Source organism: Ammospiza caudacuta, chromosome 3 (genome assembly GCF_027887145.1).
Source record: "Ammospiza caudacuta isolate bAmmCau1 chromosome 3, bAmmCau1.pri, whole genome shotgun sequence".
In the NCBI taxonomy this organism is placed as follows: domain Eukaryota; kingdom Metazoa; phylum Chordata; class Aves; order Passeriformes; family Passerellidae; genus Ammospiza; species Ammospiza caudacuta.
Window position 1 is genome coordinate 83,298,614 of NC_080595.1, and position 17,414 is coordinate 83,316,027.

Here is a 17,414-nt window from a genome sequence, read left to right on the forward strand (position 1 = left end):
TTGAATTTTTGTTTATTTGTTGGGGTTTTTTAAATTTGCCTTTGGTGTTTTTCCAGTAAATACCTAGAGAGAATTTAGGTTGAAGGATTATTTCAGACCAGTGGCAGAGAGGGGTTTGACATTTATGAATTGTCTTTGTGCCTCAGCAAAAGAGGTTGACTCCAGATGAAAGATGCTCAAAAGGGGTGAATAGAACAGAGATATTGTTAGAAAGTTTGGAAAGGTCTGTATATTCCAGTGAAGAGTGATAACCAGGAAAAGGATATCACTTGTTTTTTTTCATTTCTGCATTTAGTTTAAGTGTAGCAGTATGGACATCCAGGAAGGTCTTCTGTGGAATCTGTCGCCTAAAAAGTCCAAAACAACCAAAACCTACCAACCAACCAATTCCTTATTGTTATGAGACATTTTATTACAGTTGCTGTAAATGCCACAATTTCTATACTTCTACGAAGGATAGCTACCTTATGAACTGTTGCTATATTTTATAAGTGTGTAGCATATAAAAAATCAATCCACACCTGGATGAGCTTTGAGCAGTGGGGGGGAAATAAGCATAATGCAAGGGGAAATGGATCTTCCTGAAGTGATCAGAAGTGTGTAAAGCTATGGTCCAGATTACCCTGCATATCAGTCCCTTGAGTGCTGTCACACACTCTATGTGGAGATTTACTGCCACTGTTTTCTGTTGTCTTGGTTAGCATCTTGTTCCCTCTCAGTAGTTTTTAATACCTTCACCTCATTTTCTAATCCTTTTTAGGTGCTGCTTCCTCCATATATTTATTAAGGTAACCTGCAGTGAACTGAGGAGTGGAAAGGGCTAGATATTGGGTAGGAGAGCACAAAACTAGAGGGGATATTTGGAGTAATTACTCTGTATTTCCATGGATATAACTGGCATGCTGTGATTTTATTAGTACTATTATTTTCTTAAAGGACAGCTATTTTAAGGGCTTCTGTATTTCTTGTTGTGGATTAAACATTTTAAAAACAAGGTTACTTGTATTGAAATATTGAATATTACTTTATAACATTTTTTTCCTTTTTTCCTAGGATAACTGGACAGCTCTTATTTCAGCAGCTAAAGAAGGACATGCAGCTATTGTAGCAGAGCTACTCAATTATAATGTCAGTTTGGAGCATCGGGATTTGGTATGTGTTGGCTTAGTCTAAAAATAAAATAGAAAAACACTTGTGTGAGTTGGAGTTTTTTGATTCCATAAAAATAAGGAAATATCTTTCATTTTAACATTATGTACCCAGTGCTGCTGAAATGAAAAAGAATATATAGTTAAAAATTGCTTTTTACAGCTGTCAAATGATTGCTTTACTGTTAATAATGGCAGCTGGTTTACTAGGATTGCTGTTCCTCCCTTAATTTGCTTTGGAAAAAAGCTAAACTGAACAACAGTTTGATTTTGGGGTGTGTTTTGTGTAGTGAGAGTTTTTTGCAGGAGGAGGATTGGTTTGTGGTTTTTTTTGTTGGAGGTCTTTTTGGGTGGTAGTGTCTTTTTAAGTATTCTGGTAAAATAAATGTTCTCTTTCCCAGAAGATACCTGTCTGTATTTACTTTCACTCTGGGCAGCCATGATTGCTCATACAGCAGCCCTTGTTTTCAGTCTCCTAACACTTGCTTTCATTCATCTTGCCAAATTTTTATATGGCAAAGTGGGCACTACAGTCCAGCCCATCTAAAGAGTTCTAAAAGCTGCTGACATGAGTCTAAGGTGAGCTGGCTCTGAAGAGCTATAAACTGTTCCCATTTACAGGAGATTACATTAGGTACCTGCAAGGACTAATTTTGTTCTGCTTAAGTTAAAATGTGGAAAACCACTAGGGATGAGTTCAAGTGCTTCCTTTAATTGAAGTTCCACTCTGTCTTAAAGCTGAGGCATCTTCACAAACCAAGACTTTTTGTTTAACGTTAAGCACATTCACATGGCCAAGTGCCTGATTGCTAGACCTCTGCCAGTCACAGGGATCTTTCACATCTCCTGAAGTGTATTACAAATAAATAAATAAAAACTGTTCTTACAGTTATTGGAGGCATACTGTTATTTTAAAATTATATTTGTTTACCTGACCTGTCAAATACCTTAGGCACTGGAACCTTATTATCTCCTAGCTTACAAACTCAAGTGAGCACACCAATGTAGTTTGAAATTAATTGCTCTTATTACTTCCTGCTACAGAACTCAAAGGTAAACTTTTCACGTTAATTGATTTGGAATCTAGACTTTAAGACATTGATGTGGATTTTTGTTTATTTTTTTTATCCAGTGGTTGGATTTGTATGCATTTGAAATCTGAATTCAGTGTTCAGCAACATTAAGAACATGATGTTTTCCCAAATTTTGCATATAACAGGAAATTAGTACTTCCATACAGGAGCTTAATATTTATTTTGAATAAATAAGATTACAACATTATGTGGTCAGTCCTTACTCTATTTTGAATTTGCAGATTAGTTTTAGGACAAATACAGAATGAAATAAAAGTCATTAGTTATATTTCTAAGTATTTTTCAGTTTTTACAATTCTTGTGTTTGCTAGGGAGGATGGACTGCCCTGATGTGGGCATCATACAAAGGCCGTACTGAAGTGGCCAAGCTGCTGCTTGAGAAAGGAGCAAATCCAAACATCACAGGCATGGTAAGTTTCAGTCTTAAACATCTCCTCCTCCCAAATGTTTGAAGTCCTGAATTGTACACTCATCTTATTATCTTGATCAAACATTTTGCATTTTTTGCAGTATGATATTTTTTACTGTACTTTATAAAGGATTTGCTTTAATAATCTGTTTGATTGCCACTGGCTTTTTAAATAATTTTGAATTTTTTTAAATTGAAGCAAATTAGTGTATAGCTCATATTGAGATTCAAATTATCAGGAGAGGAAATCATAGAAAAGATAAGTAGTGTATCTAATGTTACTTGTATAACAACTGTCATTTTTCTGCAACTGTAGGAGTTAATGGAGTAACTAATGTGTGCAATGTAGAAACCATAATTTCTTTAATTGTTTCATAATAGTTTAGATTATGTGAACATATACTGTTCATATTGGAGAATAAAAAAACATAAGATTTTGAGATTTAGCTCATTTGTAAGCGTTTTCTACAAAAATGTAGGCACTGAACAATTTGTTTATACTGCCAGTTCTCTGCTCTTTGAGGCAGTGAACAATGAAGAAAGAACCCCAGTGGCCAGAAAAGCCTTTCTGGTTCTCAGGTTTATACATGCAGTGTCTGTGTGCATAGCACAACTCCTCTGCAGTCCTGATTACTCAGGGGTATTACACAGCTGTCTGTTGCTTCCTTTCTACCTTACAACTGTTCCTATTAAGACAAGGATGTGAATTTACAAACCTTGTTTAAAGAGTTATAAGTCAAAACTGGTTCAAAACAGTGGACATCTTTCTAGATATCATCTAGGTAATGTACTAGGTAACAATTATTGGTAATGTAGTTGGATTTATTTCTGTATATCCATTCTTCTATGGGTTTAACTTCCCTTGAGACGTGTTTTGTTGATGTAAAATAATTAAAATGCCTAAGACTATAATTATTTATTTGTTTTTTAATTCTAAGCAATACAGTGTTTATCCAATCATTTGGGCAGCAGGACGTGGCCACTCAGATATAGTCCATCTCTTGCTACAGTATGGAGCTAAAGTGAACTGCTCTGACAAAGTAAGTTATACCTTTATAACATTTAATTTCTGTAATGTTTGATGAATTTCTTGTGAAAAGAAATCTATGAGTTCTTGATTAGAAAAACACTTGTGGTTGTATTTTAGCCATGAGATTGGAATTAGTGTGCTAAAGTAAGTTGTTATGCTTGAAAGAGGTTTTTGCATAGTGCACTCAAGATGGTTGTGAACATATTTCTGATTTCAGAGCTATTGGAAATCTTGCTATCCTAGGTTGTATAGAAAAATAATTCTTACAGCTATCTGCAAAAGAAAAATTGGAGTGGCTTTTCAAATGCTTGTGTTAATTCCCAAGTCGAAATTACATTTTTGTAAAAACTAAAGCAATGAAGTATAGGATAAGTATACCAGATTGTATGGGATACTAAATACAGAAAGCAACGTGATAAAATGTTGTGAATGTGTTTTCAGTATGGAACCACCCCACTGGTTTGGGCAGCAAGGAAAGGTCATTTGGAGTGTGTGAAATACCTGCTGCAGATGGGAGCTGATGTTGACCAAGAAGGAGCTGTAAGTAGCTGCATTTTAATAAGTACATACGTGTGTCCTATTTGGGTTTTTTTATAAAACATACCAAGAGATACATGAGACAAGATGAAATGTTGGTGTTGGGGTGTTTTGCTTCTCAGCTATTTGCTGACTGCATGTGAGAGTTACTGAAATTTCTTAGTGCCTTTTAATGATGTAACTAGGGAGTTGTATTGACAGTACACACACCAGTACGTTAAGTGTAAATATTAATGACTGTAAATTAATTTAGGTAATTGTTACCTGAAGGTTAATGCCATCAGAATTCATTCAGTATCCATGCCTGATACATCAAATATCCTATTCCTCAGCCATTTGAAAAGGAAATCAAACACAAATCATCTTTTGAAAAGTTGACTGCAACTTTTCAGAAATTGAATTTTTTTCAGAAGTTTCAGCTGCATATTGTTTTAAAATATAACAGATTACATTAAATTGCTTGTCAAAATAAAAACGAAGTCCATTTAAAGTTAAGTGGAAGATTGAGAAAACTTTTGGTATTCATATGATTATTTCTGAAGTTCTTAAAAGATCCTATTTGTGAATGGTATTGGTAGACTTGGGTGCTTTGATAATACTATGTTCCCATGTGACAAGAAATTTTTTTTATCATATGTGGCATTCAGGAGATAGAATAAACTGATCTGAACTTTACTTTTTGCACTGAAGTGTTCTCTACTATTGCTCTTAGTTTATTTCTTTCTTTTCAAAAAGCACGTGTTTTGGTGCACTTTAAAACACAAAACTGAAGTAGCATTTGGATGATTAAGAGAGTGATGTCCATGAGTGGTATCTTCTTATTTGAGCTGCTGATATAATGATGATTGCTATATCCACTGTACAATAAAATCTTTTGGTTTTATTTAAAGAATTCTATGACTGCACTTATTGTAGCAGTGAAGGGTGGCTATACTGACTCAGTAAAAGAAATACTGAAAAGGAACCCAAATGTAAACCTAACAGATAAAGATGGAAATACAGCTTTGATGATTGCATCAAAAGAAGGACATACTGAAATTGTGCAGGATCTTCTTGATGCTGGAACTTACGTGAACATTCCTGACAGAGTGAGTCAATTTTCATCATAATTGTCATTTTATATAGATACAGTTTCTGTTTAAATACCAGTGTATGCAGATTTGTAAATATGTGATTTTTCTGGCTTTCTAATTTTTCTGCCATCTAGGGGTATTTTTGTGTATTGCTCTTTTACAAGTACATTAAGTGCTAAATGTTGCTATGTGGAGCTCAAGGATAAATTACTGAAGCTACTCTTTTTCTTTGAGATGCTTGAATTGAGAACATAGGGCATCTGACATATCTGTAACATAAGACTAATGATGAACTAATCTGTAGGTTTGGGGTGGGGTAGTGCTGCTAAAACCATAAACCGTGGATTCTGCAAAAAAGAATGTATTCAACATGTACCTTTATCTTTTACAATGAAACTTTTTACGAGGAAACTTGCATATATGAGAGGGAGACTTCAGCTCTGGGTTAAGAGATGTAAATGTAACGCTGTGTACCTGACCCATAAGTGCATTACTCAGTAGAAATGTGACATGAACAGTGCCCACAGTGGGAATCTGCTTGCTGGCAGCTCAGGATTTTATTTGGTCACTTATACAGGTGCTTTGGGCTGTCTGCAGTGCCCTCCTGACAGGGAGGTGTTTCTGAAGTGTCAGAGACAGGTCAAGCACTGCAGCCTTGAGGCTGTAGTTGGTTAGATACCTGAACTTAGCTGTCTCTGTCAGGGTCAGTGACTTAGTTCAGAGAGGTAATATGTTTTTGACACTGCATAAGATGGATTGCTTGGGGTTGCAGAGAATAGAGGAAAACTTTCTAATGTTTGCCTCATAAATTTAAAATTATTTTGGATGCATTTTCCTGTATTTCAAGTGTCAGTGCATTTCTTAGATGGCAGTGTACTGAGCTATAGTTATGTCACAACAAATTTGATCTCAGGCACATAGCAAACTTAAAATATTTAAGAAAATACATTGCAATCCTCTTAGCACCTCTTTTGCCACAATATTCTACAACGGTCTGCATTTCTGTGCTTTCAGGAAGGAGAAATTACAGCTTTCAGCACAGCTGACTGTGTTCAGAAATACACCTAACAATGAGTACTCTTAGTTTCAGATGCTGGAGTAGGTTTTGATAAAGAAAGTTTCTTGCAGCCAAGTATGTAGTGACTGATTGATGGGGCATTCCCTACTGCTGAGTTCTCTCAGTCCCACACCTGTGATTGTGCTACACTTATATTTATTTTTCCTGTTTCATCCTACAAGGAGTAATAGGCAGTTTAAGGACTGTAAGGTAATTTCTGAAATTCTAGCATGTCCTTAAGTGTGTTAAAATCAGAAGCCTTAAGCACAACTGTAACTTTGTTTTATGTACATACAGTTTCATTTACCACACTACATTTTTTTAAAATTTTGGTCTGAGATGAAATTAGCCTTTTGCTTTTTTCTTTATAATAGCATAGTGTATTTAAACAAGATAAATTTATTTAAAATTCTTGAGGAGCTTTTGTCAGCTGTGAAACATCTCTAAGAGATTGACAATATTCTTGTTTGGTTGTAAGCAGGTTATTACTATGAGTGCTTGGTCTTCCTGGTTGGCTTTTTTCATATTTATTATTAATTTATGCTGGGTTTTTTTAGGATAGTGGTTTAAGCTAGATGTATTTATGGAGTGTTTGTTTTCCTGAACAATTGAAAAAAAAAGTCGAGAATTTTTTCTATTAAATACCCATTTTTTTAGAGATAGTTCTATTTTCTGTATCTTTTTTAAAATGAATGTAGATTTCTTAATATGAATAGGCATAGTGCATATTTGGAAGCTATAATTCATTCTATGTTGCATTTCTTATTGGTAAATAATGTTAATTCATGTTCAATATTCTTTCACTTTTTTTTTAGAGTGGAGATACAGTGTTGATTGGGGCTGTTAGAGGTGGTCACGTTGAAATTGTGAGAGCCCTGCTCCATAAATATGCTGATATAGATATCAGAGGTCAGGTAAGTACAACAGTGTAAATGTTAGAGTATTTCTTAAATAGGATGTGAATCTTTATACCAAACACTTATACTGTGTTCCTGAAAACAGAGCATTAAAGTTTGCACTGTCTACTCTGTAGGAAATTCAGTTCCATCAAACAGTAAGATAGATCATGTTGCTGTGCAGGTTTTAAGCTATAAGATACATGTAATTGTAATGGCTTGTTAAGCACAGCTTTTTCACTTAATTGTATAATGGTTGAAAAGCAAAAAATGTAAACTGAACTTCATCTGCACTACTGAACAGATTTAGAATAATGACATGCTTTTAAAGACATTTAATATAATGATTTAAATCATATTTTAAACAGAGTATCAATGAAATGTGATGCACCAGAGATTATATCTGTTGTCAGAGCAATTCTGTCACTGTGCTTGGTTGGTTCTTGTCTCCACCAATTTTCTGTGTTCCTTTCTGTTAAACACTGTCAGTGATTTCTGTGTTTTCTACCTACCCCTTCTTTCTTTTTTGTCCTTCTGATTAAGGTATTACTTTTACTCTTGTACTGGAAGCTCTCTCATTCAGCATGGTACTTCTGTTTGTTACATTCAATTTGCTTTCTTTTGCTTGAAGCTATTCAAACCACTCTGCTTTGTTGGCACGTGGGTTCTCCCAAGCTGGTACACAAAACTAACTAGTCACTGAGAGCTGCAAAGGTTCAATGCCTGCTGCTGCTGCAGAGCGTCTCTGAGAAGCCAACAAGTTTTTATTCTCAAGAAAAAGTAGCATTAGAATCTCTTCCTCTAAGCTGACATTGGCAACCTGTGTGTCTCAGCTTCTGGCTGTGATGTGGGTTTGAAATCTGAAGCTTTTCAACATCTTGCTGTGACTGAAGCCATACAGAAGCAGCAGGAGGATGCAGAGTCTTTGGTAGCAGGGAAGCTTGTGACTTCTGGCAGCATGAGGCTGCTTGAGTGGCAATTTGCAGTGGTTGATCTAGACAACACTTCTATGGCCTTACAGGAGGCACAGCAGGAGTCAGTAACATCAGAGCTACATTTTGGCTCCTCACTTCAGATCATAGTTTAGGACCAGCAGTATCAAAATTGGAGATAAGTGCTAGTTCCCTGCTGGGAGCAACTTCCCTGCTGTTTGGCACTGCAGCACCTGCCTGCTGGCCTGTTCTGGGGAGATGTCACAAATTTGGGCAGTCAAACATTTCAGAAATACTGCTGAGTCTTGGCCAGCCTTCCAGCAACAGTGTTACTGGCTGATCATTCATTGATATGGTCACTAGCTGGTGGATAGCTTCAGCAGATAAAACATGACTGAAAGGCCATTGAGAGGGGGTGTTGGGGCAGGTGAGGGCTCAGGCAGTGTTTTCCTCAGCCCTTCTGGGAGGGGCAAGGACCCAGGCTGTGTGACTGATGTGCAGCTCAGGCTGGTGTCTTGGAAGCCAGCTCACTGAAGGACAGAGATGATGAAGCTCAAGTGATTGGAGAGGAAAGAAATCTTAGTGACTGGGCTTGTTAAACTGTTGAGAAAGGCTTTAAACTCAGTTTGCTTTGAAGCCCATGAGTGGAAGAGAAAGAGCTGCAAATGAAAGAAGCAGGCAAGGTGGAAGGCTGCAAGGGACACTTTGACATTCCTGCTTAGAAGTAGGTGTGTGTTCAGAGGCTATTCTTAAATGTCTCTACACAAATATGCATCAAACAGAAAGAGTCATGATGCCGTCACTAGGCTACAGAAAGATGGTGAAAGTCTTCCCATATGTGAAAACTTTCTGAGTAGGACACATCCACACATCACTGGGAGGAAAAGAAGATGACAGAAGCAGATTTGTGGCTGTGAACCTTCCCCCAGGTTTACTGATGAAATATCTGGCTGATTAGCATTCTGGTGCTTTGTGTTGACTTTCTTGTCCATCTACTTTTATAGCTTCCCAGCTTCCAATGCCTCTGAAAAAAAGTTGGTTTATTTCATTAGGTAATTTGTATATTTGAGTTAGAATTGAATACTTACATGTAGTTTCAGAAACTTTTTCAAGACAGATTAAGTCTGCTTGGATTGTTAAAGCTTTTAAAACATTTCACAAAGGTTTTAAAAATAGCTTTGTACTCCCTAGCAAATTTGCATCCTCCCCTCTAAATTCTTCTGTTATGCCAATTAGATTTGTTGACCTTTCCCTTTGCTTTCAGCTTTGCTAAAAATTGCTGTATTATGTGCAGTTTTCAATATATAGTAGTTGTACTTTAAATATTTTTTTGAAATTAATCCAACTAAATGAAAGTACTGTTAGTGAGTAATACTCTCCTTTTTTTTAGGATAATAAAACTGCTTTATATTGGGCAGTTGAGAAAGGAAATGCTACAATGGTGAGGGATATCTTGCAATGCAACCCTGATACTGAGACATGTACCAAGGTAACAGAATTTTAATTGAATTGCTTTCTTTAATATCTGTTCTTTTCTCAGCTCTTGTGTGATGTGAAGATCATACCACATTCAGTTTTTGTCAAGTGTTGGTACCTTGAACACTGTTAATTTTTTTTTCCTGAAATAAGGCTTCTCAGCAACAGTAAGGTTCCCTCTGTTAATAAATATGATTTGCTGTTAAATACAAACAGGGATAGGAGGGAGCAGGTGGATTCTTTACCTCAGCATCATTGACATGACCAGCAATAAGGAGTAAAGAGCAGGTGCTACTGGAAACTGAGGAAAGAGGTTTCTGATATTACTAGGTGTGAGTTTAGGCATGTGCAGCAGTAAGGAAAAAAATAAGAGAATAGTTGGCACAGCATTGGAATATTTTCATGTATCTTGTATTATATCTGAATTTTGTCTTTCTCTATTTGACACTGTTATTGACAGAAATGTAATTTTTTATTTGATTCTTATCAATCTAGAACTGGGTCTGGGATACTTTTTCAGAGACATAGGTGCTAAAGTGGTGTTGCTTGCACAGTAGCACATTTAATTTTAATGATCTTAAATTTTTTTGTTTTAATTTGTTACTCAATCACTATTTCTTTTTCTTGGTTTTGGGTATATGGAGATCTTTATATTCGTCCTGCTTTTCCATTTTAGGATGGTGAAACACCACTTATAAAGGCAACCAAGATGAGAAATATTGAAATAGTAGAACTTCTTCTGGATAAAGGAGCTAAGGTCTCTGCTGTAGACAAGGTAAAGAATATTTGTTTGTTTGTATATTTAATAATTTCAGTTTTGCAGCAGGATTTTGGAGAGGGCTATCAAGGCTGTCAGTACAGAAAGAGAGCTTCCCATATGGTTAATAATGAAATAGACAATAAGATGTAAATGCTTAGTCTCCCATATGTTTAATAATTAAATAGATAAGAACACTTAAGTGTAAATTTGTTTCCACCATTAGTGTAATGGTGGATTTTGATTTGTTTTGTATTAGGGTGCTCTTAATTACTTGAAAAAAAAAATCCAGGTGAGGAATAAAAACTTGCACAGATAAAACAGCTAATTTTTAGTACATTTGAAGAAGAGCATGCAGAATGGTTGTCATTCGTCACTAATGTTAGTTTTTGATTAATAGACATGAAACTAAAGGATGCCAAGGACAAATACAGCTGGTTATTGCTGTCTTGTTATGCATTACCTGCTTTGACTGCAAACCTCTTAAATACAGGAACATTTATTTGGTGCTTTTTTAATCTCTTGTTCAGGGTGAATAAGTAATTATATTGGTTTGATGCAATAAGAAAGCTTTTACTGGGAAGTTTTTGGGGAAGTCTGGGCAGACATTGAAACAATTGTAACAAGCACTATCTCTTGTTCCAAACAAGTCCCTGAGTTTGCCTGTAGACATTTGTTTCTACACAGAGACTACAGTTTTCATGAACTTCAAGATATTAATAAGCATTTAAGAAAGAAGGCAGTGTCTGAGGTTTAGCATTCTAAGAACTGCTTTTTTACATGTCTTCTCTGAAACATTTGTAATGCTTCTTCAAGGGCAAAAATGCTTGCTGTAAGGCACTGATGCTTTTGAAAGTGTCCTAAAATTTATTTCAAGGAAATAGTGCTTCTGAAACAGTGTTGAACATACAGTGTGTCTATAGTTTTAGGAATTCCTCTTAGATATTACTGACTTTTCACTTAATTGCAGAAAGGAGATACCCCACTTCACATTGCTATTCGTGGGAGAAGCCGTAAACTTGCTGAATTACTCCTAAGAAATCCAAAAGATGGTCGATTGCTTTATAGACCCAACAAGACAGGAGAAACCCCTTACAATATTGACTGTAGCCACCAGAAGAGTATTTTAACACAGATATTTGGTGCCAGTAAGTATAAGTTGTTTTTTTTTTTAAATCACTTGTATGTTGACAATCCAGTTTATTCAATTATGTATTGAAAGGCGACTACATTTTTTTAATGTTTTAATGTTGCACCTAACAGGAAGGCTTAAAAATAATCAGTTGGGAAAAAATCCCATCACTCTAAAAGCCTGGCAGAGGTAAAATAACCTTTTATTTTGATTTTAGGTGTTAGATACTACGTGACTTGTGTTGATCGATCGCTTTGTTTTTATTTGGATCTTGCTTGTGTGGGAATTACTTTGTTTGACTTCTGGTGGTTTGGGGTCTTGAATCTTGCAGTAGACTTCAATAGTTGTGATAATTATGTATCATTTATGTGGATGATTTAAAATTCCTTTGAACAGGAATGTACAAAGAACAAGAGCTGTTATAGGACAGGAGTATATATACAAATATGGGTGAATGTGTCATGACTTTATGTATGAAAATTGTTGTACTGAAGAGCTTTCTTAGAGCAAAGATGTATAGCACAGTGTTTGTGTTGCAGGACACTTGTCCCCCACTGAATCTGATGGTGACATGCTGGGCTATGATCTGTACAGCAGCGCTTTGGCTGATATTCTGAGTGAACCAACCATGCAGCCCCCCATCTGTGTAGGCTTGTATGCACAGTGGGGAAGTGGAAAATCTTTCCTGCTTAAGAAACTGGAAGGTAAAAGCTTGATTTAGTCTTTTCAGTACTTACAATCTGTCTATGAAAAGCATCACAGTGGAGTTACTAGTTTTTGTGAGGATTGTTGGTCCATGTGATGTTGTATCTGGTCTCTGTTTCTATGATGAAAGGATTTAAATTTCGCTGTGGTCAGTTCATCCATAGATTGCTTTGTTCAGTTATACAATGTCAAGAGAGTCTTTAAGTGCTTTTGTCTATTTTCCTGTGAGTTTCCTGCAGCAGTGAATCTACCTTTTAGGTACTGCAGAAAGTCTGACTGCCAAAATATGCCTTGCTGGGCCTGTTTGTGTGTCAGATGAGGTTCAGACCTCTTCTGCAGTATTTATTTATTGTGCATCCTATGTGTCTTTTTCTTTTCAATGCTTAAGAACAATTATCAGGCTATTAATATTTTATTCTCTTTAGTGTATGTTCTTTGCATCTAGTTTTCTTCCCCTGTCCTGTTTCTTATTTTTGAGTTTTTTGAACTTTCTGAAATGACAGAGGAAGGCAAATGCACTATATGAAATGAATCAATATTATTCCTGATGGATATAGGCATCTTATTTAGTTTTAGCATTTTCTTATAAAGGGTGTTTTTCTGAGAAGTTTCAATATAATTCAAAATAATTCTACCAATCTTGGTGTTTCTTACTTTCTGTGATTTCTCTATTAGCCAAAATGGGATTTCTGCATTCATTTTTTTCATCTCCTCTTCCATGTCATAAACAAAAAGCATATACAAAAAGAGTGCAATATTTGTTGCTGATGTGCTTTTACATTTTTAAAGCACTTTCGCGATGTTTTCTTCCTGTTCCTCATTCCTGTTTTTGTTCTGAATTGTGTATCTGTTATTTCTTACTCCATAGGAGCAAAATAAGTTCCTTCAGGAATTCCTGTTTTAGTAAAGTAAGAATCCACAAACAGAAATAATACCATAGCCTTCACATTGTAGTCTTATATCTGACTGTGTGAGGAGCACAGTCCATGTTTCAGTGATTGAGATTTTGGGGGTTGGGTGGGGTTTTTTGACAGATGTGGTGGATTTATTTTTCTCAGAGTCATAAAATATGTTTTACACTTTTGCAGGAGGATTGCATGACTTTTAATGTGCTTTCAGAAGTAGCAAATCTGCAGCAAGGAATCTGAGTATTGTGTATTTAAATATTTTCATTCATTGCATAGATGAAAACTTAAGGTTTTGTATTGATGTTTGAAGAAGAATTCAAGCATCATTGTCTTTTTATGGATCAATAATCGAGATAAGTTATCCAGTCTACTGGAAAAGTTCTTTTCAAAAATGATCTGTTCTTTAATGACTTCCTATGCTAACTGGTCTTTGTGTTTTTGTTTTAGATGAAATGAAGACTTTTGCAGGACAGCAGATTGAACCTTTGTTTCAGTTCTCTTGGCTTGTTGTATTCCTCACACTCATGCTGTGTGGAGGTTTGGGTTTATTGCTTGCCTTCACTGTGGACGCAAAGCTTGGAATAGCAGTGTCACTCAGCTTATTAGCTGTTCTCTACATTTTCTTTAGTAAGTCTTGTATGGAATTCATGAAGGTTTTTATCTGTTTTTGGGATTAAATACTGCTTTGTAGATATGCTTTGCCATTCAGAAAAAATACTAAATGGTTTTGTAGACAATAAGACCCCTTTGGACCTTTTGTTTTGCTGGTAATTTGTGAGAGGGCATTCTTGAGAACAAAGAAGGATTTTGTTTATTAATTTCATTGTGTTACTCTTACCATTCTCATTTTTAGCCTAACTACTAAAAGTTCATAACTTCCTTTACAGAACTCCATACTTTATCTGTTCAAACTTCCTGATTCTTTCAGCTGTCAATGTTGACTAAATTAAAACCATAACATCTTTTTAATATTTTAGCTGTCATTTACTTTGGTGGCCGGAGAGAAGGGGAGAGATGGAACTGGGCCTGGGTGTTAAGTACAAGGCTGGCAAGACATGTTGGATATTTAGAGTTGCTTCTCAAACTCATGTTTGTGAACCCACCAGAACTACCAGAGCAAACCACTAAAGCTTTACCTGTCAGGTTAGTTATTTCATTTATTTACTCTTGAATAGATCAGTCAGGCTCACTCTGATCCTTCTCAAACTGTGTGTTTAATGTGCACATTTAGCTTCCTAGGAAAATTATTGAGATTCCTATTAGAAAAACAGTAGCTCTGATCATAAACTTTTCAGTGTGAAGAAGATAGTAGTGCTCTCAAGAAAAACTATCTGCCAAAGTTGATGGAAGTGCTTTTTAGAATTAGGGATTTTGGCTATTGTACTAATGAAAATTTGTACCAGATAAAATAAGAACTTATGTATGTTGTGTATTATCTATGTTTATTGCTTGTTCCACTGATTACTTCTGTTAAGGTTTGGGATTTTTTTTCCTCCCTGTAAGTAGAGCATCAGACTGTTCAAAGCTTCTAGTTTACCTGAAAACAGGAAGATTTATGCTGTGTGTTTGAAAGTTTAATTTATATCTATTGCTTAAAGACTTCTATTTTAACCTCATGGTACTTTTATATCATCTTGTGTTTCTGTATTTTTCTAGTCCTCTATAAATATTTGAAAATAGATCAGAATGCAATTTTGAAAATATTTGTCAATATTATGGTTTGGCATCATAAAGATATTTTCATGTTTTTACTGTCATCTGAGGTACTATTAGTGATGTGACAGTTTTTATCTTTAAAAGAAAATAAGTTTTAGAATAGGAAGTGGGGCAAAGAAGAGATTGATAAATAGGAAAATAGTTAAATTCCATGTAGATTTAAAAAAAAAAAATTAAGTGTTTTACATTTTGTACCACTTAAAAAAACTTTTAAGTACAGAGATGCAGCAAGACTTTTGTTTTAGTTGCTAGAAAATATTTAAAGTTTTCTGAAGTATACAAAATACATGCTTTTTCTCTTTCAGATTTTTGTTTACAGACTACAATAGACTGTCCAGTGTAGGTGGAGAGACTTCACTGGCTGAGATGATTGCTACCCTTTCTGATGCATGTGAAAGGGAATTTGGTTTCCTAGCAACAAGGCTATTTCGAGTTTTCAAGACAGAAGATACACAAGGTGGTTGTTTGTTTTTTTTTTTACCTAAATGACATTTCCAATTATTCCATTTCAGTGCACTGTTACCAGGGCTTCTGTTTTCTGCATTATAAGCTCTTTTTAGAAATTGTTGTAGCCAAGCAGAAATTCATAGAGAAGGGGAAACTCTTTGTTTGGAAGAGAAAAAATGCCCCATTTTATTTACTAATCTTGATTTTATTAATATAATAAAGGAATATCACCTGTGAAGTATAGTTTTCAGAAATGGCAGTGGAAATAGATATTTATATTGCATCCTTATAGATGCAGCATATTTCCATAGAAATTAGGTCAATGTGACTGAGTCAGATAAAGGAAAATGTATGTTTTATGTATTGCTAAGAGAGGTTTGTTTAGTTTATTAGATTTTAATTTAGAGCTTTTATGAGTGACCACTACTTATTCTTGGAAATAATAAATGTGTTTAACATGTTGGTCCAATCCTATAAATTGCTGTGATTAGTGCAAGTAAGGGGGGATAAAGTGTACCTACTTGATCCTACAAGCTTTTTCATTCTGTTTCATCTGTAGGTTTCTAGAAAAAGAAATTTGCAGAGTAGAGTATGATATTGTGAAGAAGGAGTACTAGGGCTTAACTTGTAATTAATTGAGGATTTGTTTGTACTTAAAGTTTAGTGTATGTCAGTTACTTCTCATTTCTTTTTGTCCGCAAATTGAGGAATCTGTCACCTGTCTCAAAGCGAAATGTTTAGACTCTTCTGTCCTGCAGAGGCTGGAAAAAACACACTATGTTTGCTGTGTTCAGCTGTATGCTGAACACAACTTACTCCTCATTGTTCTTTTTCAAATTCACTAAGTGTGCTTTATGGAAGAGATGTGTGGATTATTTAACCCTTTTTTCCATGTTAGGTTCTGCAGTTCCTCTCCTTAATCTCAGTGAAACAGCTTTCATAATGCTGTAATTTCTCCTGAAGAGGTCTTGGGAATGGCAGTGTAGTGCTGGCTTCTTGTGATTATATGCAGTAATCATCTTTTCCCTTTCATTTATAATCTTACATTCACTTGTGTTCTTTGCTCTGTTGCCTTCCTGTGCTCTGTCTAAATATCTAATTGATGAATTTATTTTATCTATGTGATGATTTTACACATTCTGTCCTTTTCTTGAGTTGTTTACAGGCCCAGGGTCATAGGTTTATTACCTCTAGATGTTCACAGAAATTCCACAGAGGTTTAATTTTAGCCTTCTGTATCTTAATTTTTGTTATGTCTGTAAACTTGCAGACATGCCTCTTTCAATTGTCATTACATTGTTCATGATATTTGTGTCTCTCTAATCCAGTTCTGTCTCTTTCTAGTAAGAGGATGTTTAGATTTCTACTTAAGCCTAGAACTGAATCTAATTATATATGAGCTGTTCCCGTTCGTTTCTTGCCTCTCACTTCTGTCATTATGCATTTCTGTTGCTTTGTCCTTCAGCACAATCCTGTAAGTCATTTATGTCAGCAATGTGAAAAACCTTTGCAGCTCATGCCTTGGTAGAAAATAATATGGGCCACATATTAACCTTGAGTATTCTTTCTACTTTGATTTTTCCCCCTGTAGTTCAAATACTGATGTTTAGCTCTCATAATTGTGCTTTAGATCTTTGCTATTCTGTTCTTTGTTATCAACAAATGTGTCCAGAAGACAGCAATCTTCTAGACGTACCACTGGATCTGTACAGGTCCTAAAGGCAGAGACTGCTGCTTTGGAAAATGCTGTTTCTTTGGCCACAGAATTAGCTGTGCTAAGCTCCAGCTGCAGTATTTGCTTCTTTCTTATCAGTCCAGTTGAAGTCAGGAGCTCTGTACTCTCCTCTGGGGCCCTTGTGAGCTGTCCAAAGCATATTTGCTGCAGTTTTGCAGTTTGTGTGTGTTTTGGCATGCAAGAAAGGATGGCCTCAGGCTGCAGCTTGCAATTTTGGTTTAATTCTTCAATGGTACCATTACTATTAAATTACGTAAGTACCAGGTTCCAGTTTAAAACCAAATAGTTCCTGTACTGTTGTTCTACAATTTGTTTATGTAAATACACTTTACAAAGAGATGCCACAAAAGGGGTGATAGCCC

The 17,414-nt window shown here is 35.5% G+C and overlaps 1 protein-coding gene across 3 annotated transcripts in view; it reads left to right on the forward strand.

The window, feature by feature from the left end:
• The window catches only part of KIDINS220 (kinase D interacting substrate 220), a 74,890-nt gene that overhangs the window by 12,252 nt on the left and 45,224 nt on the right, over positions 1 to 17,414 (forward strand). For all 3 annotated transcript variants that reach the window (XM_058801004.1, XM_058801002.1, XM_058801003.1), the window contains exons 4-16: positions 1,054 to 1,152; positions 2,554 to 2,652; positions 3,590 to 3,691; positions 4,123 to 4,221; positions 5,109 to 5,306; positions 7,164 to 7,262; positions 9,567 to 9,665; positions 10,329 to 10,427; positions 11,380 to 11,557; positions 12,081 to 12,245; positions 13,602 to 13,781; positions 14,132 to 14,297; positions 15,176 to 15,327. In XM_058801004.1, the coding sequence (XP_058656987.1) occupies positions 1,054 to 1,152; positions 2,554 to 2,652; positions 3,590 to 3,691; positions 4,123 to 4,221; positions 5,109 to 5,306; positions 7,164 to 7,262; positions 9,567 to 9,665; positions 10,329 to 10,427; positions 11,380 to 11,557; positions 12,081 to 12,245; positions 13,602 to 13,781; positions 14,132 to 14,297; positions 15,176 to 15,327 (1,735 nt within the window). The remainder of the gene's footprint in view (positions 1 to 1,053; positions 1,153 to 2,553; positions 2,653 to 3,589; positions 3,692 to 4,122; positions 4,222 to 5,108; positions 5,307 to 7,163; positions 7,263 to 9,566; positions 9,666 to 10,328; positions 10,428 to 11,379; positions 11,558 to 12,080; positions 12,246 to 13,601; positions 13,782 to 14,131; positions 14,298 to 15,175; positions 15,328 to 17,414) is intronic.